At 56.3% G+C, this 26,382-nt stretch overlaps 1 protein-coding gene and 1 pseudogene across 3 annotated transcripts in view; one reads left to right on the top strand and one right to left on the bottom strand.

The window, feature by feature from the left end:
• The window catches only part of PHF21B (PHD finger protein 21B), a 94,196-nt gene extending 73,189 nt beyond the window's left edge, over nt 1–21,007 (top strand). For all 3 annotated transcript variants that reach the window (XM_069490828.1, XM_069490827.1, XM_069490829.1), the window contains 8 exons: nt 7,953–8,004; nt 10,364–10,440; nt 12,771–12,825; nt 14,382–14,404; nt 16,320–16,478; nt 17,852–17,927; nt 18,287–18,390; nt 20,333–21,007. In XM_069490828.1, the coding sequence (XP_069346929.1) occupies nt 7,953–8,004; nt 10,364–10,440; nt 12,771–12,825; nt 14,382–14,404; nt 16,320–16,478; nt 17,852–17,927; nt 18,287–18,390; nt 20,333–20,551 (765 nt within the window). In that variant the 3' untranslated portion in view covers nt 20,552–21,007. The remainder of the gene's footprint in view (nt 1–7,952; nt 8,005–10,363; nt 10,441–12,770; nt 12,826–14,381; nt 14,405–16,319; nt 16,479–17,851; nt 17,928–18,286; nt 18,391–20,332) is intronic.
• Nucleotides 17,473–17,554, bottom strand: LOC138397648 (U4 spliceosomal RNA; annotated as a pseudogene).
• Nucleotides 21,008–26,382: the final 5,375 nt, after the last annotated feature.

Genomic DNA, 26,382 nt, shown 5'->3' with positions numbered 1-26,382 from the left:
GCGAGCGGCGGGAGGGACGGCAGTCAGCTGGAGCGGCAATGGCGTGGCAGTGGAAGGCACAGAAAGGTCCGCTGTCCTGTCGGGCCGCAGGTGGCGTATGTGCCCGAGAATGTCTAGACGTGGGGTTCAGACAGACGTCAGGACCTGGTCTTGGAAGGCCTGAATGCGGGCTGCTGAGGTAGCACTTTACTCCTTAGGTACTAGGGAGCTGTGGAATACTTTTGAGCAGGAGAGTGGCTTGATTTATTGTGCTTTGACATGTCCAAAAAGCCAATAAAGTCAATGAGCCACTAAACGAGGCTGCTTTGTCAACCACGTCTCCTCTATGGGCCCAGGCACAACTGTCTGAAGAGAGACAGTCAGGTCCACTGGCCAAGTCTGAGCACCTGCTGTGTGCACGGCGGGGCCTGGGCCGGCTCTCAGCCCACGGCTCCCATGAGCACCCTCTGTCCTCCCCTGGGGTTTAGCTGCACCCTCAGCATTTGGGAAGGTTTTCTGGGTGGATTCTCTTTGTTCTCTCAAAGTGTATCTTAGTCAATCATTGTGCATTTATACAATTAGTATAATTACGTCTAACTACATAATTAGTGTAAATATGTGTGATGACTTAAATAGAATTTGCAATTGCAACACATCCTGGTGTAAAAATCCCTATTAAAGTTTCTTTTAAAAGAGGACCGAGAAGAGCTGTGTTGCACAGACCTGCCGGCCTTCGAGCCTGTCAGCAACACGTCTGTGTTAAGAGCACTTGAGCCAGAGCAGCGGCCGCCAGGAGCCCGGGGTCTGTGGGAGGGGCGTGGATTCGGGAAGGTGCGTGGATTGGCATCTGTCAGGCTCGGCCACAGCACTGGTCCCAGGGCCATGGTGCGTTCCGCCTGCCTGTGCAGGGCGCATGCGGGGGAGGCCAGCCCGGTGGCTGCCTGGAGCAGTGCTGGACGGCACGGGAGGTACGGCAGAAGGGGACGTCACATGTACCAGAGCCCTGGAGTGACGTGTGGATGTCATGGAAGGCCCATGTGAGGAACACAGACGTGATAGCGGCCGCCTAGAAGAGCGTGTGCTGCCGGCCAGGGCACTCACAGGGAGCAGCCTCTGCGCCACGGGCCATTGTCAGCCCACTGTACAGACGAGGACACTGAGGTCCAGACACAGTGGCCATCAGAGCTGGAGCCGCACCCAGGCCATCTGGCCTCAGGACCTGGGGTCCGTGCTGCGCTGCCTTTGGTCAGGCTGACTAGGGGTCAGGTTTGGGGCCAGAGCTGAACTGCCTCTGCTCGTCTGTGGGCCACGCTGTGCCCTGGGCCGCAGCTGCACCTGGGAGGGGGCAGCACCAAGGCAGCTGCGGACTTGCTGCAAGGAAGGGAGAGAAAGGTGACAAAGAAGTTGTGCCCAAATGAGTCTAGACAGAATCCTGAAACACATGAGATCTAGCGCCAGAGACGGCAATTGGTCAAACCAACGTTTGGAGCATGGATTTATTCAAGATAAACTTAATTTTGTGAAATCCTCTAGCAACAGCTTTTAAATAAGTGTGTTTAGGATGCTCAAAGAAATAAAGTAATATCTAGAAATAAATAAGGAATAATGAAGCAAAAAATTGAAATAAAACAAGGTTAAATGAATATAAAAATTTGAAAATCTGATCATGAGAAACGTGGTGATTGGATAAACTTTAAAATTGACTAGACGGCGGCACGGAGGTAATCAGTGCTGTGGACTAGGGCGCCGTGGGCTCAGGTGCAGACACGTGAAGGAAGAATCACGTGGGAGCAAGTGAGGCCGAAGGAAAGTGAGGAAACGTCCGCTTTCATCCCGTGGGGCGTTCGGCAGAAGAGAGAGGGTGAGGGGAAGCGTGGAGAAGCAGTGCTGGAAGAATGTTCCAGAATTGAAGAGCATCAGTTTCAGTTCTTAGAGCAAAAGTAGACTCCATCTGTCAGGCAGGATTAATTAAAGTAGATCTAGGAGGCTAGAAACCTATGTCAAAGGTAGGGAGAAAATCGTGAAAAGTACCTGGGCAAACACAGGGATCACCCACGGGGGGCGACGTGTGCTGTGGGTGTGTCGCCGCTGCGGCAGCCAGAGACAACGGACAAAACACCTGCCGTCGCCCCAGCGAGCTGCTTTTCAAGAGCAAGGGCAAAATAAAGTCATTTTACACATAGAAAGACTGAGTTTTATCACCCACAGACCATCCTTACCAGAACTGTGCTTTAGCAAGAAGACAAGGAGACAGGCAATTGGGTTTAAGAAACAACTGTGAGCGCAGAAACTGTTACATGACAGGTGAATTTATTTGAGTATAGACTGTGAAAAATACTCGTTTGTTTTTCAAAATAGATAAAAGGAAAATTCTAGGCAACAATAACAAACTGGTCGGAGGGGATGTTTTAGGGGGAGTTAGAACCTGCTAAGACCAGTGAGTGTGATGTCAAGGAGAAAGGTGGAAAGATTAAATGACCTTAGACTTCATTAGAAAAACGTGTGGTTAAGAACATATGCTCGGAACATGTAGCCGAATCAGGAAAAAGAATAAAATGCCACCTGTAATTTCTAAATCAGCAGAGGAAAAGAGGGAATGTGGGACTTTTTTTTTCAAGACGACAGGAAATGAGGAAAAAAGAAAAAAAAAAGATGAGAAACTGAAAATACAAAATGAAATGGAGGAAATAAGTCCAAACATCTCTAACCATAATAAATACAAATGAAATAAGTTTCTATTCTTAAACAGGGAAATGAAAACAGACTTAAAAACAGCAAAATGCAGTTGCGTGTTGTTTTTGTAAGAGACACACCTAAATACAAAGCCACAAAAGGTTGAGAGGAGAGGAATGGAAAAGTCATATTAATGTAAATACTAAAGGAATATCCACTGGGATAATTCAGCAGTCACAAATGTACGTGCCCTGTAACAACATAGCTTTGAGAGGTGTAGATAGCAGAATTATAAGGCATATTTGACAGATCTGCAAAACGCAGTTTTGAACACAACGTGTCGGAAAGAAACTACTCGATCACGCAGGCAAAAAGCCCTGGTTGAGCTTCCCAGCGTGAATGGGGAGCCCCATAAGCATGAAACTCCATGCACCCCGCAGAGTGATACTGAGCCGCAGAAATTTTTTTTCATCTTGTGAATTTCAAACTCGAGCAAAGCATGTACAGACTGGGCAATGCGTGTCGGGTTGGGGGGTGGGAGAGGGTCAGAGCCACGCAGGGAGACGGCCATGCAGGGAGCAGTGGCAAGGAAGGGTGTGGGCGCCTGCCAAGGGGGCCGGGGGCTGCGGGTCGCAGGAAACAGCAGCCGCGTACGCTCCCTAAAGAGCAGAAGCGCATCTCCAGGTGCAGAATGAAGGGTGTCTGTGAGCTGGACTCAGGTTAGACAGGGCTGCGTCAGGCAAAAACTGGGACCACGAGAATGTCAAGAGAGAACGTGCAGGAAGACGGAGTGTCTGGCGCCGGCAGGTCTCAGAAAGCACCAGCCAAGACGCGCCTCCACAGTCTGCCAAGCAGCCAGGAACAGAGACAGTCCCTCCTGGACCTTGCTGGAGGGGCAGGGGAGGCCTCATTGAACAGAGAATCCCGCTGGGGCACCGCATTTGAAGAGTGCAGTCAGTTCACTTGGCAGGAGAGGGGGAAGCGTTTGAGTTGTCTCTGAAGGCCAGTGTAGTTAGACCCTTTCCCACCTGCTGCAAATAGCTGGTCCAGGAAAGTTCAACTCAGTTAATTATGTTTCACAAAGAAACGGATCTGGCGTAACATCAAAATAAAGATGACATAAGGAAAAACACAGGAAGGAGAAGCAATTTTTATCATGGGATAAAGAATACTCACTCACTAGAAAAAATATCCTATATTCTACTATGAACTTTTAAAAAAAAATACTTAAACGATCAGCACTAAGAAGGAAACCACAGAGCCGAAACGCAAGGGTTTAGGAAAGAAAGAAATAGCCAAAGTGCTGGAGGGAACGAAGCGTGAGCAGGAGCCATTCAGGAAAGATAATAAAAGCACACAGAGGCAGACACTTAACCCATGAGCACCGGCCACCGTAGACGCAGCGGAAGACACGGTCGGGGACAGGAGAGGCAGAAGTGAGAAAAGTGCACAAATTTTTAAAATAAATGAGTTTTTAAGTTTTAGAAAGTGGTGACCGACAGGAGACAAAGCAAAGCGGATACAACAGACACATAGTGGGAGGCTTCCGTGAGGGGAGCCAGAGCAACGGAGCAGCGTGAATGCGGTAAAGCTTTGCCGTAACGTCCTGCGGTGATGCTAACGTCCCTGGAAGACGGTGGCGTGGGGAAGCCGGGGCCAGAGCATGGTGCCCACGTTCCCAGTGTCCTCCCAGCCCAGGCTTGCCCCTTCACGACGGCTGCCAGCTGCGCGGGGCGTCCTGGAGTCCCTGCCGCCGTGGAGGTGGCTGCAGGGCTCAGCGGTGGCATTTCAACCAGGTGGCACCAAACCGCAGCCGGACTGGCGCTGAGTGGCGCTGAGTGGCCGGGCTGCCGGGCGACCCCCGAATTCCCAGTCAGGCAGCGCCGCAGCTGCCTCGGCCACTGCGCCATCTCGCGTTCGGGGGACTGCGTGTCTCCCAGCATTGGATTTGATGACCCCTCTGTTCGTGGAGTGGTGATGCTTCCCTTTTAAAAATATAACTCACGAGAAACGTTCTGAAACAAAAGATGACTTTAACCTACACCTTGGAAGGACACCCTGGGGACGGGGAAAGTGGTGTGTGTCCGGGGGCAGGTGTTTCCCCCCAGGAAAGTTACTGTTGGTGGAAATGAAAGAGTCCTGTCGGCGTCCAGGCGAAGAAACCGAGTCGGGTCGGCTCAGAGGGAAGCGGGTAAAAGCTGGGGTCCGACTGCGCAGCTGCGCTCGGCTCGCGGTGCGGCTCGCGGTGCGGGAGAGCAGCGTCTACAAGGCGGCAGGGCAGGGAGGAGGAGCCAGGGTTTTGTATCCAGCCCAGCGGCCCTCCACGTCGGAGGGCTACAGGTAAAGTTCTCCGTCTGCCAAGAGCCCTGGCAACGTCGCTCCCCGAGCCGGTCACGAGATACGACCGGGGCCAACCCCAGACGCCCAAGGCACAACCGGGGCGACCTCGGTACCAGCCCTGGGTGAGCTGCAGGTATATTTAACTGCAAAGTAAAGCGGAAACAGGATAATGATGAGCTTCAGGTATATTTAACTGCAGAGTAAAGCGGAAACAGGATAATGATGTCAGAGTAGAATTTCAATATTATATGTTCCAGTATCGAATAAAAGACTAGAGAGTGGAGGAGGGAAGGGAGGTGGGAGGCCTAGTGATCGTCGCATCTCTAGCGGCTGAGGTGCTAAACGAATCGGAGAATATTATTTAAAGCTGACAAATGAAGGAGAACTGTTTTTAACACTACAGAAGTAAAAATTGGAAAGGCGTAAAGCAGTATTTGCGACTATCTAAAAAATCCAAGAGAATTGATTTAAAAAAAAAAAAAAACCTACTCAGACAATTAGAGAATTCGGCGTGGCGGCTGGGTGTAAAATTAATGTACAGACATCACTGATCTCTGTAGAGACGCCCGGCAGCCTGTGAGAAGCTTTATACACAACTCAATTTATGATAGCAGCAACTAGGTTAAATGCCTAGAAATAAACGTAAAAATATTCAATACCTGTTTGAGGAAAAATTTTAAATCCCTTAAGACAAAAAAAAAAGAAGAAGAAAACAAGAACAGAGAGTTGCATCACAGTTTTACATAGGAAAATTTAATAGTGGAAAATCGTCATTATGCCCTAAGTTAGTTTATGATGTTAACATCCCAGCAAGTCTCCCAACTGATTCTCGCGTTCTCAGAACTACCTGAGGTGGTTTCTAAATTTCATGTGAAAAGATGGGCAGGAGGAGCCAAGGAAGCGCGCAGGGGTTCTGGCCTCCAGGTGTACACATTCGCCGCTCGGCCTCCGGCGGGAAGCATGGCAGCAGCTCCCGGAGAGGCAGATTCAAGGAACAAAACAGAAGACCCAGAAATAGACCCAAATATATGCGATAATTTAGTATATGATTAAAGTGGCTCCTTCAGTGAAGAGTGGAGAGATGGAATTTTCAACTAATGGCATTGGCACCCGTGGGTAGCCACTTGGAAAAAAACAAATCCACGCTTCACCCCGTGTACACCAGGATAAACTCCAAATGGACCAAGAATGTAAAGGTAAAAAGTAAAACTGTAGGTACTAAAATAAAACAAATTATTTGATAACCTTAGCGTCTCTAGCCAGGATTCAAAAATCCAAACACTGCAAAAGAAAATACTGATAAATTTTACAACATACATATATGTATTTTTAAATCTGTGAGGCCACAAAACCGAACAGCGCAGCCCCCTGGGGCCTGGTGCCTGGTGCCCAGCTCAGACAGTGTGAGCTGTGCACGGCGGCTTCTGCCCAAGGAGCGCGGTGAGGGGCGGGGGAGCCACTTCGCGGTGGAGAGACTTGGCACACAGCCGTGACCAAGGTCAGCGCCCACGGCAAGGAGTCAGGCTGGTGGCCTGTGCCCTTGACGTGACATGCGAAGGCACCTTACCTCTGAAGCCGTCCTCCCGCAGACCACAGCCCTCGTCCACTTGTGAGAGAAACACCAGACAAGTCCCAGCTGAGGAACATTCCACAGAATCCCGGACCAGGACCGTCCGGGCCATCGAGTACAAGGGAATCTGAGAAACTCTCCCAGCCAGAGCCTAAGGAGATGCAGCGACTAACTGTCATGTCCTGAGACAGACAAAGGACGTTAGATAGAAACGAAGGAAATCCAAATAACATACGGGTTTTAGTTAATTATGTGTCAACATTGGTTCTTTAGCTGTGACTACGGTACTGTAGTTGACAACAGAACTGGGTGAATTAGTCTTGCAACTTCCCTGTAAATCTAAAACTGTTCTGAAAAAAATAAGCCAGCCCCGTAAGTCCAAAGATAAAAACACAAACTGGGAAAATATACTTGCAAGTCAAACCACAGTCGAAGAAATGGGATTAATTCAGCATGTGTTTGTCAAGCACCGGCGCTGTGCCAGGCCCCGGGTTAGGTGGTGGGACAGCCCTCTTACAGTGTGGGGGCTGCAGAACGCGTGGTTCTCTTTCAAGGCCCACAGAAGAGTCCCACTCGGTCAGCTGCAAGGGTCATATTTAACATAATCTGTCTCAGGAGTGGCCCTGTCACCTCTGCCGTGTAACGTAACCTGACCCCGTGGCATTCTCTGGCCTGCCCGGATCCAAGGGAAGGGGATCATGGGGCGGTTACACCAAGCAGTGGGGTCTCGGGGCCATCGTAGAGTTGTGCCTCCCATCACAAAGAATGTCGAATGGACAGAACCACAGTGAGCTCTGTACACAGTACAGGAGCGCGACCTTTTTCCTGAGCACTGTCCTATCCAGGTGCACATCCACGGTGGTGAAATACGGGCGTGTGTACCGAACTCCAAGGGAACGGTAGTTACGAAACTCCGGAGCAGGGTTGCCGTCGGGGGAGGGGGAAGGAACGAGATGAGGGAGGAACGAAAAGACGCTCAACTCGCTGGTCACGTTTCAGGTTTTGAGTTCATTAGTGGGTTCATGAGTGACCAACTGATTATTCAATAAACAAAAGCGAGCCAGGAAAGGCCTGACGGTGCGAATGTGTTACGAACCAGTGATTGTGATGAGCCCAACTGTGTGCCCATTAGGTCTTTAAAGTACGTTTGAAAACTGCGTTTATGCAGCATTTCCGAGGAGCCCTCTAAACGGAGCCGTGGGTGGTCTCTGACTGGGGTCCCAGTCGCCTGGTGTTTCTCAGAGACTGACTTGGCCTCTGGAGTTGGGGGCCGTCGTGGTTGGGTCACCCACGAGGTGTGGCCCCCCACCTGCCGCAGGAGTATCTGTTGAGTGCGTGCACGAGCGAACACTGACGACCGTGTTGACGCTTCTCTGTTTCCTTCCCTCAGAAAATCGCCTTCATGGTAGCGCTAGGCCTGGTTACCACAGAACACCTGGAAGGTAAGGACCCGGCGCGCCAGGCGGGACTGGGGCTGGCCCAGAGGACGGTGGGGCTTCGGCAGCACACAGCAGTCCTTGGGGGTAGAGCGTGGCATCGCACGGCCGCGGGGGGTCTCAGGATGTCCCCGGACAGATGGCAGCCTCCAGGTGTGAACCACCTTCTGGGCATCTGCCCCAAGTGCCAGAGGTTGGTTGTCGTCAAAGACAAACAAGACAGGGAAACTGCCACACGCTCCCGGGCTCCACGGCTGCACAGAACCCATCGTGGTACTTTCTTGTTTCAGGAGAGGGACCCTGTGGGTTCCCTGTCCTCGCACTGGAGGCAGCTCAGTGAAGTGACAAGAGGCAGGCTGCCCACTTTGGCCATTTCCTAACCACTGAAGCGTGGGCAAGTTACTTAATTTCATGGGCCTCGGGTTCTTAATCTGTAAAATGGGACAATAACCGAACCTTCCTTGCGGGATTGTTGTGAAGCACCCAGAGCAGGGCCGGGCCCCCAGCTGAGCACGGCATGAGTGTGATTAGCTGCCACCTCCCCAACCGTCAGACTGGCTTGCGGACTTGACATCTGTCACCAGACGTGGCAAAGTCAGAGCGTTAGTTACGTGAGCAGCCAGCCAGCGTGACTGTGGAGGTGCCATTTGGCTTAGCTGCTGAGGGTGATTGCAGATGAGCCCAGAACTTTCACAGAATGGCAAGAGCGACTGCAAGTGAGCTGTGAGCATCACGTAGACGCCCAGGGCTGGAAAGCACTGAAACCAGACCCCTCATTGCACACGTGGGGAGCTGAGGCCAGAGAGGTCAATTCACTTGCCCAGGGTCACACAGCCAGTGGCTGTCAGGCCCAGGTTGGGATCCAGGACTCCGGCTCCCACCACACCCACCTCACCTGCTAGAGCTGCTCTATAAAGTGAAAACCCAAGGGACTCTGGGTGCGGGAAGGTAGACTGATTTTCATTTCCTCCTAAAAAGTGAGGGAAGGAAGGGAATGAACTGAGCTCCCACAGCGCCCGAGGCACTAGCAGTCTTTAAGGTAGAGGTTCTCTCGGAGCAGTTGAGTGACCGAAGCCCAGGGACGGGAAGGGACCCGGCGAGGGCACACACGTGTCAGGGCCAGGCTGGAGCAGAGTGAGCCCAGCACACCCTGTGCGGGGAGCCTCCTCCCGTCGTGCCCCTGGTCCCTCTTGCTCCCTGGCAGCAGCCGGGGCACAGCCGTGGGTGGGGCGCGACAGGGAGGAGGCCCAGCCTGCCAGCCCCGCCCCCTGGGTGTGCAGGGGACCCCCCAGAGCAGCCCTGCACCCACCTCGCTTGCTTCTCGCGTGCAGGGTGGGGTGTTCTCCGAGCTTCCTGCGTGAGGAGCCCACCGTCAGCCTGCCGTGGAGGGCTGCGTAAGCTCCGACTGCACCCCCGGAGGCAGCGTGTGGCGCTGGGAACGGAAGTCTCACGTTCATGTCCATGTCTGGCTGGTGCTACTTACCGGCTGGGTGACGTGGGCAGGTCCTTCCCTCGTCTTGGTTTCCTCCTCTGCAGCAGGAGATCCGCACCCTCAACCGGGCAGGTCGCTATGGGGAGTAAGAGGAAAGCGCTTTCCTGATGTGATTGTCGCTGTCTTTGCAAACAGCGCTCGCTGGGAAAACCTCTCCCCGTCCCCCTGCCCTGATGCCCTGAGTATTTGTTTATTTGGACCCTGTCTTCCACAGAGGGTCTGAGGTGCCTTACGGGAAACACACTGGGTAAACCTGAAAAGGTGTAAAAAGCAAAACAGGTGCAAGCGGTGGAGATTAGCAAGTAACCCCAGCGGCCGCGCACAGAGAGGCGGGGCCTGGCGGCCAAAGCGAAAGGAGAGAAGGAAGGAAAGGAAGACGCTGTTGGTGTGTGTGGGGCACGTTCCCATTCCCACCCGCGCGAGGCGGAGCCCGCCAGGCTCCCGGGCCAGGCTTCCTGGCGGAGGCTCGTGCTGGCGGAGGCTGCCTGGGAGCAGACGCACCTGGTCTCCCGGGGCCTCACACTGCCGCACAGCCAGGACGCATCTGACCAGGGGCATCTGCTGTCCCAAGAAACGGCCGTGAGCCAGATAGTGACACCCAAGGAGGACCCCGTGCTGAGAGTGGGTCCCTGGATTCTGGGAATCTGCCGTCCTCCCCCGATCCGCCGTTCAGCCCAAGGTCACCGGGCTGCCCTGTCATGGACGGAGGGGTTCCTGGAGGCCCTGGCCCACCCCGGGCCACTCTGTGCACGGCTGCTGGCCAGACAGGCTTCGGAGCAGGAGGGGACGGTGGTGCCAGGGCCTGGTGAGGAAGCGTGCGGGGTTTCCAGCACGGGGAAGGGTCCAGTAACCGCTGTGTCTGTGTCTTCCTAGAAATACAGAGCAAGCGGCAGGAGCGGAAGAGAAGAAGCACAGCCAACCCTGCCTACAGCGGCCTCCTGGAGACCGAGGTGGGGACCCGCCAGCCGTGCCACCGAGGGGGGAGGCGCCTGAGTGCGCAGCCTCTGGGGGGTCCCTGGGGCCCCCCTGCTCTCTTTCCTAATTGCCTCCTTCGTCCCCTCCCGGCGGCAGGGCCCAGGAGTGACTGTCAGTAATCTCTTTCTTCCCCTCCGGAGTTCAGAGTCCGCTGACAGAAGGTGCAGGGGATGAAAATGTCAGTCGTGTCCCTAATACGAGCTGCTGGGAGTGTGTTTTAGATGTGCGCGCACTGGCCTCCCGGCTCTGCACCCTGAAAGGACAGGCGAATCCCCGTCACAGGCAGGGCTGGATGCCCGGGCTCGTCTAGAGCCTGTCCGGTCAGCTCAGGACGTGCACGGCGTGGAACCGGCCGGCCCCAGAGAGAAAGGCCCAGAAGGGGCTGGGCTGGGCTAGGAGAGGCCGGTTCCTTCTCCCACACGCCCATCTGGGGCGTCCATCCCCGAGTAGGAGGGAGGGGGCGGCCGTGACTCTCACTGAAGTCCCCGGGTGTGGAGCCAGGGGACCGAGGCTGTGGCTGACGCGCCCGCTGTGATTTGCCCTGAGCCTGTGGCCCCCTGCGTGTGCTCCTCCTTCACGGGAGGCCCCTGCTCCAAACCCACTTCCTCTGTGTCCCCCAGGGCTGCTGGTGGGCAGCGTGCAGTTCCCCCCACCCCCCCACAGTTTTGAAACAAGTGAAATAGGACGTAAAAATTAACCTCCAAGGCAAGAAATTCCCTGATCTAGGTCCCATCCCAAACTATGGGCCACCCCCTCTGTCCACTGCAGCCCGACAGGTGGTGACCAGGGACAGTCCAGTAATTCAGGGCTGGGACCTGAGGATGCCTGAGCACCTGGCCCCTCCCATTAGCATGTTCCCAGGGAGAAAACGAATTGGGAATGAAATCTTCCTGCCCTGGTAAAGTCCAGAATTCTTAGCTTAAAATCTCAACCTCACCTCCCTAAAAGCCAGCTCTACAGAGTCCATCGGGGCATTTTTCTCAGAGGCTCAGGGCTTTCCTAGGGGCAGCACCCTGGAATCTTCCCTGGGATGGAGGCCATTTCCTTAGGGCCTGAAATCCAAAGCCTGGGACAGCTGTCCTGGGTGAAACGATGTATATGTCCCCAGAGGCCAGTGCGTGGCACGTTCCAGACTCGGAGTCTATAAGATCTGGAGGAAAGATGGAGAAAATGCTGTTTCACCTCCCCAGGGTGTTGGTTAGTCCGGGCCAGTTGTCCAGAATCCGTGTCTTGTGAACTTGAACTCCGCTGGGAGGCACAGTCTCCCGTTCCAGCCCTGCGGCTGCCCTGTCCCGGCAGAGGCCCACCCACGGGGCGTCTTCCAGCTTTGTCAGCCTGTCCACACCTTTCCTCAGCGTCCATCCCCCAACTCTGTTCCGAGGGCATACCCCACGTGGGCCACTTCGTACCATTCACCTCCTCCTTGACCTTCTGAGCAGGCCTTGTCCCCAAACTGGGCTCTTTCCTAAGAATGTCATCGAGGTTTTTCTCAACCTCTGCCCAGGGAAATGGCGTATTCTCTGTACACAGTAGGGGCCCCATCCCCTTTGATTTGTTCGTTAATGGAACTGTCCACTGCTGTGTGTGCGGGTGAAGCATCACCCTCGTCCGTGGCCAGGGCCAGAGACGGCCTATGCAAGTGAACTCAAGGCCCCGTGACCTTGAGCCTTGGACGAGCACGTAACCCCAGGGGGGCCCTTCCTTCCACTGGTCCCTCTCTTGGCCCTGAACACAGCCTGACCACATCGAAAGAGATGGTTTTAAGTCCAGTCACACAATTCTAGAACCATCTTCCTGTCACAGCCAAAGCCACTTAGAACCATCAAGGTCTGAACGGGTGTGGCCTGTGGTTGCCAAAGCCAGGACTAAAGCCGCCCTTCTGGAATGAACCAGACCCCTTCATCTACGTGTGACGCTGTGGGCCACATGCCAAGAAGTGGGCTCCTAGGGAGTGAATCTGTAACGGTCCCATCTGCCTGCCTCACTGCAGAACCAGTTGAGGAAGAACATGCAGGAGGCAGACGGAGAGTGCGGCGTAGCTTTGTCACTGGTTTGCCCACCTTGGGAATCGCTAACGTGTCCTTCCTGAAGTAAACCCAGGGGAGCAGAGGTCGTTGTCCTCAGCCTTCGCTGACTTCCCTCCCTGCCCCTGCCGTCCCTGGGCCCTGTCTCTGCCTCTGGCAGGGGGTGTCCGGCTGGAGTCTGGCGCCTGGGCAGGGAGCCTGCCTTGGGTTGGGTCCAGGGTCAGGGTGGCCTAGCTGAGAGACTCCAGATGACGGGGTGTGTTGTTTTCTGTCCCCTGCAGAGGAAGCGGCTGGCCTCCAACTATCTCAACAACCCCCTGTTCCTCACAGCGAGAGGTAAGCACCAGCCACGGCCCGTGGCTCCTGCCACAGGTGCTCCAGGGCCGGGGCAGAGTTGGCTCTGGCTGGTCCTGCACCCCTGGGCCTGGGCAGGGCGGGGCGCACCCAGCACAGGACTCACCTGGGCGGAGGGAGAGGACGCTGTGCTGGGAGGAGCCTCCTACCTCCCGCTCCTCCTCACACCTCCATCTGCAGCCTGTGGCCTCTGCCCAAGGGGCCCGCCCAGGTGCTGCCTGCCCTCCAGACAGCCCTGGAGAGAGCCTCTCTCTCTCCTCCCCCACACGGCTGGGCTGGAGCTTCTCGGCCCACGTCTCACCACCCCGTGTCCCCGCTCTGGGCATTGAGAGCACGACCTGCGCCTGGGAGTCCCGGACTCCCAGCCCGGCTCTGCCTCTGCCTGGCTGTGTGACCAGGGCTGGATCTTCCCTTCTGGCCCTGGGCTCTGCCTGTACGACAGGGCGTTGGGCCAGATCTTCAGCAGGTGGCCCCGGCTCTGCAGGCTAGGCCAGCCTGAGGCCTCCCTCAAGTTTGCTCGGCCCCTCCCTGCCCTGCACGGCTTTGGGGCAGCCAGTCCTGAGCACAGCCAGCAGCAGGAGGCCGTATGTTCTTTTCACTTAAAAAAATATAAATGGTCCTAAGAGCAGGAAGTGACTACTGGCTTCTTGGGATTCTGTGTAGCTTTCAACAAGTCACCGTTCCTCCCTGGGCCTTGGTTTGCTGATCTATAAAATGGTCTGTAGCCACCTGCTTCTCAGCGGGGACAGTGACAGGGGAGCATGACAGCACCTGGTGAGCTGTCGGTTTCTGTGCAGACACAGGACCTGCTCTTCCCACCGGATAGCATTGGATGGGTCTGACCCAGAACCTGAACGGAAAATCATTTTTGTGATCATTAAAATATATGGTTTGACATCATTTGCTAGCATGAGAGTGGATTGTAGCTGAAAAAGAGTTGAAAATAAGTCACTTTGATGGGGTCCCTGGAGCTATGCTTCCCTCCACTGGGCAGCTCACTGCCACCATGTGAACTCAGAGGCCTCAGAAGAGCCTGTTCCCAGAGCAGAAACCCATAGTCCCATCATGCTCTGGGGTGAGACCCTAGGTGCTATGGGAACTTGTGGGATTCACATCATGCTCTCAGGTGAAAACCAGGCATCACTAGGGCCTTGGGATATTCCCATCATGCCTTGGGGTGAGACCCTAGGTATCATGGGAACTTGTGGGATTCACATCATGCTCTCAGGTGAAAATCAGGCATCATTGGGATCTTGGGATACTCCCATCATGCCCTGGGGTGAGAACTCAGACATCATGGGATGGGGGCCTTGGGGTACTCACATCATGCTCTGGGGTGAGAACTCAGGCATCATAGGATGGGGTCCTTGTGATACTCACATGATGATCTGGGATGAGGTCCCAGGTGTCACCTTGGGATACTCCCGTCATGCCCTGGGGCAAGAGCCCCTGCTACATGAGGCCTCGTGGACTCCAGTCCTGATTTGTGCTCCTCCAATTCCCACTAACACGTTCTCCGCCCTTCTTCCCTGTGCTAGCCAATGAGGACCCCTGCTGGAAGGTATGTGTCCCCTCTGTCTTCACACCTGGGGGGGGGGGCATGTTTTCAGTACAGTCCAGGAGGGTCACTCTCGGAAAGAGGGGAGGGGCCCTGGAGTGGAGCAGAAAGCCTTTGGGGTCCACCTTGGTGCCAAGAACTTTGCACAGCACGCCGTCTGCTTCCCAGCCTGCCGGGCAGAGTCGGGCGTTGCTCAGGGCTCAGGGCACAGGTTCAAACAGGCGCCTTCCTTGCTCGGTGCTGGGGACGCAGGAACCTGGGCGGGCCACAAAGGCCTGACCAGAAGCAGCCAGTTGGATGCCAGCTGGCCTCATTGTGTGACCCCGGGCAGAACTGGCCCTCTCTGGTCCTCTGTTGCCCACCCCTAAAGGGACTGGACTTGGTAATCCCCAGGGTCTCACCCCACACACCACAGTTCTGTGATCCCGAGACCGCCCAGCCCCCACACACCTCGTCCCAGCTTCCCAGGACATTGGCTAGTCATGACCTCACTCGTGGACATGGCCTCAGAATTTATTCTGCGTTTTTCTTTACTAAATTTCTGATCCAGTTCTAAAAGAATTTTCTAGTCCCTGCGTGGTTGTAGTGGTCAAACCTCAAGGAAGCGACAGGTGATTCCAACTCCGGGTAGCCGTGTTGTGTTCCTGCCGTGGCACAGGGGGTGCTGCTGGGCACAGCAAGGTTTGTTCACAGACACCCTGTGCTCAGCCAGGGCAGGCATGGGGACAGGAGCCACCTTGAGCTGAGCCCTGCCCCAACAGTCCTGGAGGGGCCTTGGCTTCCAGGCAGGAGACTCTGACTCCCCCTCCAGCTTGCTCTGTGACCTCAGACAACTGCCTCACCCTCCCTGGGCCTTTGCACTGAAACGAAGGCTGTAGATGGGCGTCTCTGAGGCCTCATCTGAGCGTGCTGCTCCCTCCTTCAGGGACATCCAGCATCCTTGTCACACGGGCCATCGCAGATGAGAGCCCTCTGATCTTTCCCAACTGTAAAGTTGGAAGGTGCTGTGGACACATGGAGAACAGATGTAACTTGCAGGAGAAGGGTTTCCGTTGAGCGGTGGGAAATCGTTCAGATTTTGCAGGTCGTGGGAAGTGTGGGGTTGTGAAACCCTGGCCTCACTCGCAGTCAGAGCTGCCCACAGTGCAGCAGGCTGGCCATACAGCTAGTGAGCTGCCCGTCCCCGGAGGTGTGTAAGTAGAGACTGAATGACCAAGTGATGATGACTCTGTAGAAGGGACATTTGACATTCTCTCGTCCCCAGGAAAGGGCGAAGCTGCCCTTTGCTGTGCTCCTGCGAGGAGCTGGTGTGAGTGCGGCACTTAAGTGCTTTGTCCTGTTGAGTCTCCCAGCAGCCTGTGGGGGGTGTTGTAATCCCATCACACACGTGGGAACTGGGGAGGAGGCAGTAACGCCCCCGGACATGGGGTCTCAGGTTAGACCGATGTGCTGCTAAGGGGAGTTGAGGAGGCGCTGCCAGGGAACAGGGAACGCAGCATCTTGTCCCAGAGGCAGTGCGAGCCGAGGCTGGGCCCCACACCCAGAATGTGGTACAACAAGGACCCTGCAGGGGACAGTCGCCCGTGCCACAGCAGGACAGCCTTCCCGTCACCCACACCCAAGTCAGGTCTTAGCACGGAAGGACCGGGACACTGGAATCACATTGTGCCTGACTCCAACGCTCAGTGACCCCAGCCCCTGGTAGATGTGGCCTGGCCGGTGCTCTGGAATCCTGTACGTCAGGCAGCTCCTTCTCCTGGGGCCCAGGCCTGTCCCCGTACTGTCACCCTCCAGGGCTTGGCGCTCTCTCCCTAGAGCTGCTGAGAAACGTTGGCAGGAGAGCGGCTTCAAGGGGGTCGGAACAGCAGCTGCCTGGGCCCAGCCCCGGGTGGCCCACCTGCTCCCCCTTCTCTTCCAGAACGAGATCACCCACGAGGACCACTGTGCCGCCTGTAAGCAAGGGGCCAACCTGCAGCCCTGCGGCACCTGCCCGGGGGCCTACCACCTCAGCTGCCTGGACCCCCCCCTCAAGACGGCGCCCAAGGGCACGTGGGTGTGCCCCAAGTGCCAGCAGAAGGTACAGAGGCTGTGTGGCCTCATGCTGGACCTCAGGGCCCTGATGGGCCACGACGTCAGCTTCCCGGGCGTCCGCACTGTGGGCAGAGACGGGGAGGGCGGAGGAGGGGTGAGAAGTGGGGCTTGGGTGCGGTGCAGGCTCTTTCAGCCCTGGCGCCGTTGGCATTTGGGCTGGATGACCCCCGATGGTGGCATCGTCCCGTGCAGTGTGAGATTTAGCAACATCCCTGGCCCCACCCACTAGACGCCAGCTGCCGCCTTCTCTCCATGTGGCCTCTTTACAACCCCAGTCTTGCTCTGGGGAATCCAGGCCAAGGAAATGTCCCAATGTGGACAAAATGTCAAGCTCGGAGAAGCCCCTCACGCTTTATTTGCACCAGGGAAAGATGGAAACTGTCTAACTTTCAACAGCACCCAATGGTTAAATAAGTCCCAGCTCTGCGCTCAGCGAGAACTAACGATCGAAAATGACGCATTACACCAGTGATGTTGTTTGGGACTTGTCCACTATGTGCAATTACGTTATAAAAATAAAAAGCAGGTTTTGCAAACTATACAGATTACACTGCTGTATGATTTGTAATCAGCTGTCTGAGAATAACTGCAGAATAAACAACCTGGGAGAAAATGTCACCAGGTGAGTCCTCTGTGGCTGGGTGACAGCAGCCACAAGGCTAGTTCTAGGGTGCTTTTCCGCGGCATGCGTGACTGTGGACCGCAGGGGAGCTCCCTTTATTCAGAAAGCTTTAGCCACCGTGAGTTCCGCCATCCTGGGGGACCAAGGAAGGTAGATATGGTGGGCTGGGTGCCACTGCGGGGCTGTCCCCTGTGGGGGCCACCAGCCCCTGTATTGTGACTGGCCGGGGGTCACAGCTTTTTGAGGGCATATGGAGACTGAGCAAGATTCTGCCCCCTGCTTCAGCATAATGGTGGCCCCCACTGGGTCTCTCCACGTGTCCCTGGCTCGCCTGGGGCTGGCCGCACCCAGGTTCCCTGGACATGGGGAAAGGTTTCAATTAGCATTAATCAAGCTTTGGAAAAACCTCATTGGCCATGATACTGCCGCTGCGTAAAGCTTGACATGGGAAGAAGATAAGTGGTTTGTTCAATCACTGGGGAGGTATTTGAGCCTCTCCTTGTGCCAGGCCCTGGTGATGAGTGGGAAGAGAAACCTAGAAGGTTCCCACCCTCATCTTATTGAGCAGCCTCCATGAGCCAGGCCATGAGGCAGGTGTGGCCCCATCCCCTGGTCACAGGGGAGGGACCTGTGGCTCGGAGAGGGTGCGCCTCCCCCAGGATGACACAGCCAGGTGCAGCCCGTCCCAGTAGGTCCCAGGGCCTACCCGCTTTCTCATTTCCCCGTCTGCCCCACAGGCCTTAAAGAAAGATGAGGGTGTGCCCTGGACCGGGATGCTGGCCATTGTGCACTCCTATGTCACCCACAAGACAGGTAAGGAGTCCTTGGTGGGTGAGAAGGGTGCCTGCTCTCCATCGCCATCCTCCCCACCCTGGCCTCCGGGTTCACTCTGGGCCTTTGGGAGGCTGGACGGGTCCAGGCTCTTGCAGGCCAGCACTCTGAAGAGGGCCCCTGGGACGGCCCTGCATGCAGGGCAGGTTCTGCCGGGGGAGGCAGTTCCAGTCCCCAAGCATTTGACCAGAGCCACTGACTCCTGCTTGGTGTTGGGGGAGGGGGCAGGGAGGGACAGTGACCTGGGCCTTGGTTCCATTCCTTCCGCCTCTCCGGGTCACCCTACGGCCCAGCCACTGCTCACCTGCCTTCCTCGCTGGGCCTGGGCCTCTCTCTCCTAGTCAAAGAAGAGGAGAAGCAGAAGCTGCTGCAACGAGGCAACGAACTGCAGAACGAGCACCAGCAGCTGGAGGAGCAGGACCGGCGGCTGGCCTCGGCCGTGAAGGTGCGCGGGGGGCAGGGGAGTGTGTCCTTAGAGCCCAGGTGTAGATCCGGCTGGCCTCGGCCGTGAAGGTGTCCTCCCGGGTTTAGCAGGGTACTAGCTGTAGAATTACCAGGTGTAGATCCAGAGCTTCATTGTGGAGTTACTGAGGCCCAGGAAGAAGACGGGCTCACCAGGCATCCCTCAGCAAGTCTGTGGGTGGAGAAGGCAGCTCTGTGACTCATTCAACAGATGTTTATCAAGCAACTGAGAACATCCTGGCTCTGCCTCTTCTCAGCTCTCTGACCTTGGCAAGGCCCTGACCTTGAACATCAGTTTTCTCTTGTGTAAAGCAAATGTAATTCCTTCTCCATAGGGTGGTGATAAGCAAGATGATGAAGATGATGGTTATGGTGATGGCGATGGTGGTGGTGGTGGTGACGACGATGATGATGTGATGTTGGAGGTGCTGATGGTGCTGGTGATCACGGTGATGTTGGAGGTGATGGTGGTGATGATGGTAGTAATGGTGGTAATGATCATGGTGATGGGCAGTGGTGATGGTGACAGTGGTGGTGATGCTGATGTTGGAGGCAGTAATGGTGACATGGCTGGTGGTGATGGTGATGATGTGATGATGACTGTGGTGGTGATGGTGATCATGGTGATAGTGGTGATGATGGTGGTAACGATCATGGTGATGGCAGTGGTGATGGTGACAGTGGTGGTGATGGTGATGTTGGAGGTGATGATGATGGTGGTGCTGATGGTCCTGGTGATCACGGTAGTGTTGGAGGTCATGGTGGTGATGACTGTGGTGGTGATGGTGATCACAGTGACGGTGATGGTGATGGTAGTAATAGTGGTAATGATCATGGTGATGGTGACAGTGGTGGTGATGGTGATGATGACGGTGGTGCTGGTGCTTGTGATCACGGTGACGTTGCTGGTGGTAATGATCGTGGTGATGGCAGTGGTGATGGTGACAGTGGTGGTGATGGTGATGACTGTGGTGGTGATGGTGATCACAGTGACGGTGATGGTGATGGTAGTAATAGTGGTAATGATCATGGTGATGGTGACAGTGATGGTGATGATGATGGTGGTGCTGGTGCTTGTGATCACGGTGACGTTGCTGGTGATAATGATCATGGTGATGGCAGTGGTGATGGTGACAGTGGTGATGGTGCTGGTGCTTGTGATCACGGTGACGTTGCTGGTGATAATGATCATGGTGATGGCAGTGGTGATGGTGACAGTGGTGATGGTGCTGGTGCTTGTGATCACGGTGACGTTGCTGGTGGTAATGATCGTGGTGATGGTAGTGGTGATGGTGACAGTGGTGGTGATGGCGATGGTGACAGCAGTGCTGGGCCCTGGCAAAGCTGTTTAAATGCAGCATCTCATTTAACACTCTCAGTAACCCTGTGAAGAGGCTTTGTGGTTACCCTGTAGTAGTTTTAGAAACAGTCCCGGGCGGTTGCTGTTTGCCCAGGCAGCGTTTGAACCGGAGCAGATGGACGTCCAACACCAGGCTTCAGTCCTTACTGCCTTACCTTGTTGTGGTGACACGGAGGGCCAGAGAGGCCGGGCAGCACAGAGGCGCGAGGAGGTGAGGAAGCCAGCCAGCAGGCCGAGGTCTTCCGCAGCTGCCAGCAGGAGGAGGAGGAGCGGGGGCCGCTGGCTGGGAGGAGGACGTGGTCGTGTCACAGCCATGGGGGGCACATTGCCACGTGCTGCGTAAGCACATTTTTAGCCCTGATCTCCAAAACAGACATCTCCTGTGGCTCTAGCTGCTGTGCAGTTCCATTTCCACTGCTGCCTGGGTTTCCGGAGGCCCCGGCCTGGTCTCTCCCGGGCCCCTGAGCGGACGGCAGAGGCTGTGAGAGCGAGGGCTGCGAGGGCGGCCACCCAGGACGCTGCGGCGCTGATTCTGAGACCTCTTCTCTGACCTTCTCTCCGACAGAAATGCCTGGAGCTTAAGACCAGCCTGCTGGCCCGCCAGAGGGGCACCCAGTCGTCCCTGGACCGCCTCCGGGCCCTCCTGAGACTGATACAGGGCGAGCAGATGCTCCAGGTCGCCATGACGACCACCAGCCCTGCCTCGCTGCTGGCCGGGCCCTGGACCAAGCCCTCGGCGGCAGCTGTGCACCCCACCCTCCAGCACCCCCAGGGCCACAACTGACCCCGAGGGACCTGTCTTCACACCACGGAAAGTTACTGGAACCCTGCTCACATGACCTGGGGGTTCTGTCGGCCTTAATTCATAAACACTATGAATTTCAGACAAAAATATACCAGAGACAGACAGAGGAGAGAAGGCAGAAGGAGCTGGGCCGGTAGGCCCTGTGGCCTTCGCGTTCAGAGGGGACACCTGGGAGCCAGGTGGGGTGCCACACGCCAGGGCGCACGGTCAGCCCGCACCCCACCCCCACCGTCTGGGGGCTGCCCAGGCCTGGGCGTCCGGGCCCAGCCCTCTCCACGGCCTCGCGCTGTCCCGCGGAGAGGGAGGCCGCACCGTGAAGGGGACGGGCACACTGCCCTGCAGGCGGGAGGGAGCCCTGGGAGCGCAGGGACGTAGCTGAGTAGTAGAGGTAGTTGGTTGTGCGTTGGGCAGAACTGGGTAGCAGGTCTAGGTAGTTCCCCGACGCCCCTCCCTGCTGGAAGGCCCTCCGGGGGCTGGGCCTGGCCCAGCCACTCCCTCGCCTTCCAAACCGCCGGCGTCAGTATTATTAGGGTTAAGACTTGCAGCTGTTTAACTTGAAAGACCCTCTCTGAGGCCTTGTCCCAGCAGGGCCCGCAGGGTCGGCCTGCCGGGGCCTCCGCCCCGTCTCCGAGCCTCCCTGGAGGTTCGAGGTTCGCCTCTGTCCTTTCGCTGGTCTCCTGGACTCATTTTGCTGCCGATGCATTTTTCTCATGGAGTTTTTGGGCAAGGGGGAGCTGCAGCCATGCGGGGGAGGCGTCCGGCAGGTCTTCTGTTTTGGGTTGAATCATTCAACTTAACGACCGAAGCCTTTTACTTTCTCCTTCCGAAGCCGCTAAGTATTCCACTCCTCTTTTCTTGCCAGTACAGACACTATGCCAAAAAATAACTTTACATTTTTGTATGGTGTTTTTATTGTAAGATATTTAATGTGAAGGGGGACACTTGTGACTTCTCTTTCTGCTCACAGTGGCCTCTGCTTCCAGGTACGCGTGGGCAGACCTCCCCTCGGGCCGCAGGGACCCAGGTTTTTAGGAACTGGGGTGGAGGGTCGGGGGAGGCGGACAGGGCGGGGGCCTCGGGAGGGCTTGGCCTTGGGGACATGAGAGTCCCCTGCTCCTGCTGTCTCCTCTCCTTGGCAGAGCGGAGCCCCCACACCGAGGCACAAGGGCTCCTGCGCCCAGGGTCGGGCCGCGCGGGCCCGTCACACCCACCAGCCTCTCCGGTCCGAGGGACTTAGCACAACAGCTGAGCGTCCAGGAGCCGCCGGGCTCCACCCCGAGCATATCACATGGTGCCGATTTGCACTGACCGTGCGTGCATGAGTCGCACACGGCCACGGCCACAGACACGCACGCAGCAGAGCGGGGAGGCGGCCGGTTCCCGCAGACGGCCACGGCCCCTCCTGTCCTTATCACGACTCCGGGAGAAACTGTGCTGTACGATACAGATCTATTTTAATACACTCAACACTGGGTTGAACAAGATTTTTATATTCTTTTATTGATGAACAGAGTGAACGGCGCGAGGCACACGTCTCCTGTGCCGGTCACTCTCTATGCCAAGTACGCGTCACCGCGTGGCTCGCGATGCAGATGTCTTCAGGTCCCTTTTTTGTTGGTTGGTTTTTCTTCTCGGATGGATTGAGTTAAATTTTGGAAAAATGTAATGGGAGGATATGAGAGGTTGGACCCGGGAGGGGTAGCTGCCGACGTGTCTCGAGACTGTTAGTTTTCTTGGACCAAGGAGGCCCGTCCAGTGCATAGTGAGGATAGAGAAAAAGTGTTTGTCTTAAATATGCCAATGTAGTTTCCTGCGTACGATGCATTAAACTCACTGATGATCGCAAGCCCTGTGGCTCTGGTGTCCTTGCCTTCAGCGGACAGGCCTGGGAGTGCCCGGGGCAGCCCGGAGGGCACTGGAGAGGGAAACCAGGGTCCTGCCCCTGCCCTGAGGGAGGGAGGCAGGAGAGAGCCCACAGTGCCCTCCACATGCGGCCCGCCCAGCCCCCAGAGGAGGCAGGTGACCCTGTAGGGCCAGGAGTGATGGTCGCTGTGCGGAGCCAAAGGCGGTGCCCTCCGCTCCTCTCTCTCGGCCTGCGACGTCACCGCGCTCTCTTCCCTGGCAGTGGGCACACGGCTCCTCCAGCTGCCTGGCATCCCCCTGCACCTTTTGGGAACAGCCAGACTGGGGGCAGCCCGGGGAGCCCCAGGCCCTGACATTGTGTGGAGGGCCTCCGATTGGCCGGGGGTCAGGCCCATCCCAGGATAATCCGCTGTGGCCACAGGGTGGGGTCGAATTCGGAAGTGACCGCAGGGCATAGAGAGACAGAGGGGGGCTGGGCGGGACGGCACCCCGGGGAGGCCGGCTGCACAGCTGCCCTGGTGTGTAGCTTGGTGGGGGGGAGGGAACAGATTCAAGTCGGTTCTGCCTGCCCCCCCTCACTCTACCTCCCAGAGGAGACTCTGGGCCCCCCTGGGGGTTACGCAGAAGACCCGTCTACACCAGTGTCCCCATCCACTCCTGTTCTCTTGGGTCCTTTCCAATCAGGCCCCCTCCTCCACCACCCGCCCCTTACTCCTCTGGGCCTGCCCAAGGCAAGGTCAGCAGTGACCACGGGGCCAGGGTTAGTGGGCGCCCTGTCATCACCTGGCCCTCCAGGCCACGGGACATCGACCACACTCCCCACTGAGGAGGCTCCCAGGACCCACACTCCACTTGTCTCACTGCCCTCTGTCCCTGCACCAGCTGTGCTTCCCCCGTGCTCCAGGCCTGTGATCCTCCCGAATCCCCTGGCCAGCCCCATCCAGCCCCCTGGCTCCCCGCCTCAGTGATGGCGGCTGCCCGTGGCTGGCTGCGCCACGCAGCAGGCACCTCAGTCTTGGCATGGTCTCCTCCAGGGGTCGCCTTGACTTCTCTCCCTGCCCTCCACGCCGGTCAGATCCACCAGCTCTGCCTTTGGAACATAGGCAGGGTGGGCTCTGACGTCACCTCGATCCCAGGCCCACTGTCTCACCTGCATTGCTGCAGCCACTGCCTACCTGGTCCCTCCCCGGCCCTCCTGCAGCCTCTCAGCCCAGCCCCTGCCATTGGGGGTTCTGTTATAAATAACCCTGCTGTCACTCCCATCTTGCCCAGAAAAAGCCAAAGCCCGTACTTGGCTTACACGCTGGCCGCGCTGGTTCATTTCCTGCCCCTCCACTGGTGCAGCCTCTGTGCCCCACCTCAGGGCCTTTGCACGTGCTGTGCCCTCTGCTTGGCACACTCTTCCCCAGCCTCCCTGACGGGCTCCTGACTTCACCTTGGCCTTGGCCCCTCTAGAGGCCCTGCATTGCCTGTCCTGCCCTGCTCTGTTTGGCCCCTTAGGCTTTTCACAGTCTAACCTGACGCACCTTTTCCAGTTCTCATCTGTCTGCTTCAGGAAGGCAGGGGTTTTTGCTCGGCTTTGCTCACTGAGTCCCAGCATCTAGAACAACGCCTGGCACACGGTGGGTGCTCAGTATGAATATTCATGGAATAAATGAAGGAGCTTGGGAAGGACAGAGCTGCCAGGCTTCAGGACTGCCCCCACCCTGGCTCAGGGCCCTCCCCCGGGGAGTCCCTTCGGCCAGTCCAGCTGCCAGGTGAGGCTGGGCGGTGGGTGAGAAAGCTGAGGCCAGAGTGATGGAACTCCCCCCCCACCCCGAGGCAGGCCCTGGGGGCAGCTTCTCCCTGTGTGAGGGATCCCCGAAAGCATCGCTCCCTGCCTGCTCCTCCAGCCCAGAGACGGTAGCTCCCTCCCTCCCTTCCAGGGATGCCCCCTCCATGGGACAGCTCTGCCGTTAGAAAGGGGGTCCCACAGGGTGCAGACATCTGCCACCTGCAGCTTCACCACCCGGCCCCATAGCACCCAGGGGACCCTGTGCCGGGACAGCCCTCAGGTTGGCACAGTGGCCACTGCTGCACCTCCATTCCGCAGCTGCATCTGACTCGGCCCGGACAGCGGGGGCCACAGCTCAGGGTGGGAAGGCTGCCGGTCGGGGTACCTCCCTGCCTTCCCTTACAGGAAGCTTCCCTTTGGCGTAGCCGCTGTGGGGCCGTTGCTAAGTACAATAAGGGTTGGTGGAACACAAGCACCGGGATGCCGTGACAGTAGATCTGGGAACCAAGGCGGCTGCCAAGTGGCTCATGGGCGGGTGGCACCTACAGGGTAGATGCCCTGGACAAAGGGATAATTCCCATCCCAGGCGGGATGGTACTTGGACTTATTTATGGAACTTTTCCGTTTAATATTTTTGGACGGTGACTGTGAGTAGCTGAAGCCACAAATAAGCAGAGCTTACTGTATAAGGGTCTTTATACTGGGGGTTAAGACTTCAACCCTGGGGGACACAATTTAACCCTGCTACGATTTGCACGTGTGCCCTCCAAAATTCAGGTGTTGACAATGTTAAACAGTGGTTAAGAGCTGTGGCCTGTAAGAGGTGATTAGGCCACGAGGGCTCCTTCCTCCAGAACGGGATCGGGTGTCCTTATAGGAGGGCTTGAGAGAGGAGCTCAGCCTTCTCGCCCCGCTGCCTTCTCCTGCGCCGGGACCAGCGTTCCTCCCCTCCGGAGCCATCTTGGAAGCGGAGAGCTGCCCTCATCAGACGCCAGACCTGCCGGCGCCTTGATCTTGGACTTCCAGCCTCCAGACCGTGAGAAATACATTTCTGTCCTTTATAAATTGCCCACTCGGTGGAATTTTGTTATAGCAGCACAAACTAAAATAAACCCATAACAGACCCCTCCTTAGGTTGCCCGAAATCTGCTTCCTTCTGGCTTCTGCTCTCCGGAGCCGTCCAGAGCTGCCCCGTCTGCCGCCCCTGCCCTGCACGATCGTGTCATCTGCACGTGGAGTTTTTTGAGCATCTGGGTGCAGATGGGTGGAGGCCGGAAAAGGCGTCCACGAGAGAGAAGAGGGGAGAGCCTTGGGTTTTATACAGAGTTTTTCTGGGGGGAGTAAATAAATTATTTTCAAACAACTGGGAGGGAAAAGGAAAGTAAGTTCCCCTCTTACATTCCATTCCTCTATCTCCCTGGGGGTCTGGCAAAGGCTACAGCCTAATACACCCCTAGGAAGGGGAGAGAAGTGGGGTTTGTAGGAGGTGTGGGGAGAGTGAATTCTTTAAACCTAACATTCCACCCTTTTTATTATATGCATGTAAGAAAAGGAAGGGCAAGGCATGAGAAAGGGGAAAAAATTAAAAATTAGACAGATTGGGAAGCAGGCGTGGTCATCTTTCCCAGCAGGTACTGCCCGTTTGGGAGAGGAGCAGCAAAGAGAGTCGGGAGAGCTCAAGATTGGTCTTTAGCTGCTATTAGAAAATTAGCAGATTCAGGGCCGCTCTAACGTTCCCCCTTTCTGTTGTTAAAATTAAATTTCTATTTAAAATGAACTCGGAAGTTGGGGAAATGGGCAGAGATCTTTCTTCTGTAGCTACTTCCTGCTAAGCAGGGGTGTAGAGATCTTTTTATGGAGTTCATTTTAATTATTAAATGGGAGGGGGTTGAAAATAGACCGTCTGAAGTTAGAGCAGAGGCAGGATGGGGGTCACTGGAGAGACACGAGAGGTAGACGAGGAGGCAAAGCACGGGAAGGAGCCGTGTATACACAGCATGTTATGGGAGCCTGGTATCGTGACTGGCTGGACCTTCAGGGCGCTCCCGGTGGGTGGAAGCAGGGTCTGGAGGGCCTGCAGGTTTTTGTCTGGAGAGGTGACTCTCGGGCGGATTCCCAGAAGTCCAGCAGTAGCGGTGGAAGCAGTGAGAGAATTATTTAAAGGTTGAAAGAG

This window comes from Eulemur rufifrons, chromosome 16 (assembly GCF_041146395.1).
Source record: "Eulemur rufifrons isolate Redbay chromosome 16, OSU_ERuf_1, whole genome shotgun sequence".
Taxonomy (NCBI): Eukaryota; Metazoa; Chordata; class Mammalia; order Primates; family Lemuridae; genus Eulemur; species Eulemur rufifrons.
The sequence above is the reverse complement of the archived record's forward strand: the minus strand, read 5'-3'. Positions and strand labels throughout refer to the sequence as shown.